This window comes from Austrofundulus limnaeus, unplaced genomic scaffold (assembly GCF_001266775.1).
Source record: "Austrofundulus limnaeus strain Quisiro unplaced genomic scaffold, Austrofundulus_limnaeus-1.0 Scaffold2, whole genome shotgun sequence".
NCBI classification, from domain to species: Eukaryota; Metazoa; Chordata; class Actinopteri; order Cyprinodontiformes; family Rivulidae; genus Austrofundulus; species Austrofundulus limnaeus.
This window is the reverse complement of record NW_013952404.1, coordinates 5,994,635-5,995,924: the sequence shown is the minus strand read 5'-3', so window position 1 is coordinate 5,995,924 and position 1,290 is coordinate 5,994,635. Positions and strand designations below refer to the sequence as shown.

Genomic DNA, 1,290 nt, shown 5'->3' with positions numbered 1-1,290 from the left:
CTGCTGGTTTCTTCTTTAGATTGTTCTTTTTATGTACAGTGCCCTGAGACAACGTATGTTGTGACTTGGCGCTATATAAATAAACTGAATTGAATTGAAATTTTTTCACATATATTTTATTAAAATAAGTTTGTGCTCCCATCCAGTGTAATGACTCCTAACTGATATTTTTGTAAGTTTCATTCAAATTAGGCTCTGGCACTGTTAGTAATTTTCAAACAATGCTAAATATGTATTGGCCAGTTGTCAATAAAATCTGAACATTTGTTATTTACTACTATAACCATCAAAGCCTTCCAGACAGAAGCTGAATTGTTCCTTCCTCTTCCTGCAGATCCTGTCAGCCACATTTGAGGAGTTTGGGTCTAGATGTTAGTTTCTCCCAAACAGCAGCTCCGCTTGTGTTTGTTGGGAAGGTTCCACTTTGCTTCATGGAGAAAGAGAGCAACGAGCTGCGGCGAGGGAGGCCGTCTGTCATCAAGCCTGTTGTCGAGGTGAAGACATCAGTTCATCGAATCAAATGTTTTGATAAGTGAAAGTTTTATTATCTCTCTGTCAACCTCTGCTGTCTCTCACCTCAGGAGTATCTCCGAGAGCAGATTGAGGTAAATAAGTTCCTATAGCAGTGCTGAAAGTGTCATTTTAAAAATAAATATAGACATAAAATCCCTCTTTTTTTCAGTTACTTCGCTCTACAGGCAGAGTAAAAGGAACTTTGCCTCTCACTGTTCTGAAAGTGCTTGCTTCACTCGCATGTCACGGTAAAAATAATGAATGTTATACGCTCTGAGTTTATTTGCTTTGTGACAGTGAGCCTTGAGTCTGACTTACACGGGTACGCTGTGAGCAGGTGCCATTAAATTCAACGACGCTCTGAGCAGAGATGAATGCTGCAGCCTTGTAGCATCCTTATCTTGGTGCCAGCTGCCGTTCCAGTGCGCCCATGGCCGACCGTCCATCGTTCCCCTCGTAGACCTCCTTCATTTGGACAACAACCAGAAGGTAAGAGAACTTCCTAACTTTTTTTCAGTTGAAGATTAAAAATATAAATATTGTTATTTGATGGTGCTTTTTATCCCCGCAGGATATCCAGAAGCCCAACATGAGAAAGCTACGAAGAATGTACAAGGCGTGGGAGCTGTATGGAAATAAATAAAAACAAAGGTGTGCTTTTAGATTTCTGTTTGGTTTATTGTAAAAAAAAAAGAAAGAATAAGATTTAACTCAAATAATGTCTTCTATGTGAGCACTGGCCTTTATCTATGGTCTTTTTGGTCTGGGATCTTTTCA

General features: G+C 39.6%; 2 protein-coding genes across 4 annotated transcripts in view; one reads left to right on the top strand and one right to left on the bottom strand.

The window, feature by feature from the left end:
• Window positions 1-905, bottom strand: part of LOC106520597 (CD209 antigen-like protein E) — a 29,194-nt gene extending 28,289 nt beyond the window's left edge. Inside the window, exon 1 of the mRNA XM_014012788.1 lies at window positions 832-905. The gene's annotated coding sequence lies outside the window, so the exon portion shown is untranslated. The remainder of the gene's footprint in view (window positions 1-831) is intronic.
• mlh3 (mutL homolog 3 (E. coli)) overlaps window positions 1-1,175 on the top strand; it is a 7,139-nt gene extending 5,964 nt beyond the window's left edge. For 2 of the 3 annotated variants that reach the window (XM_014012699.1, XM_014012718.1), the window contains 5 exons: window positions 335-494; window positions 582-605; window positions 683-761; window positions 851-1,002; window positions 1,085-1,175. In XM_014012699.1, coding sequence (XP_013868153.1) covers window positions 335-494; window positions 582-605; window positions 683-761; window positions 851-1,002; window positions 1,085-1,156 — 487 coding nt within the window. In that variant the 3' untranslated portion in view covers window positions 1,157-1,175. The remainder of the gene's footprint in view (window positions 1-334; window positions 495-581; window positions 606-682; window positions 762-850; window positions 1,003-1,084) is intronic. The other variant, XM_014012709.1, reaches the window with a different exon arrangement.
• Window positions 1,176-1,290: the final 115 nt, after the last annotated feature.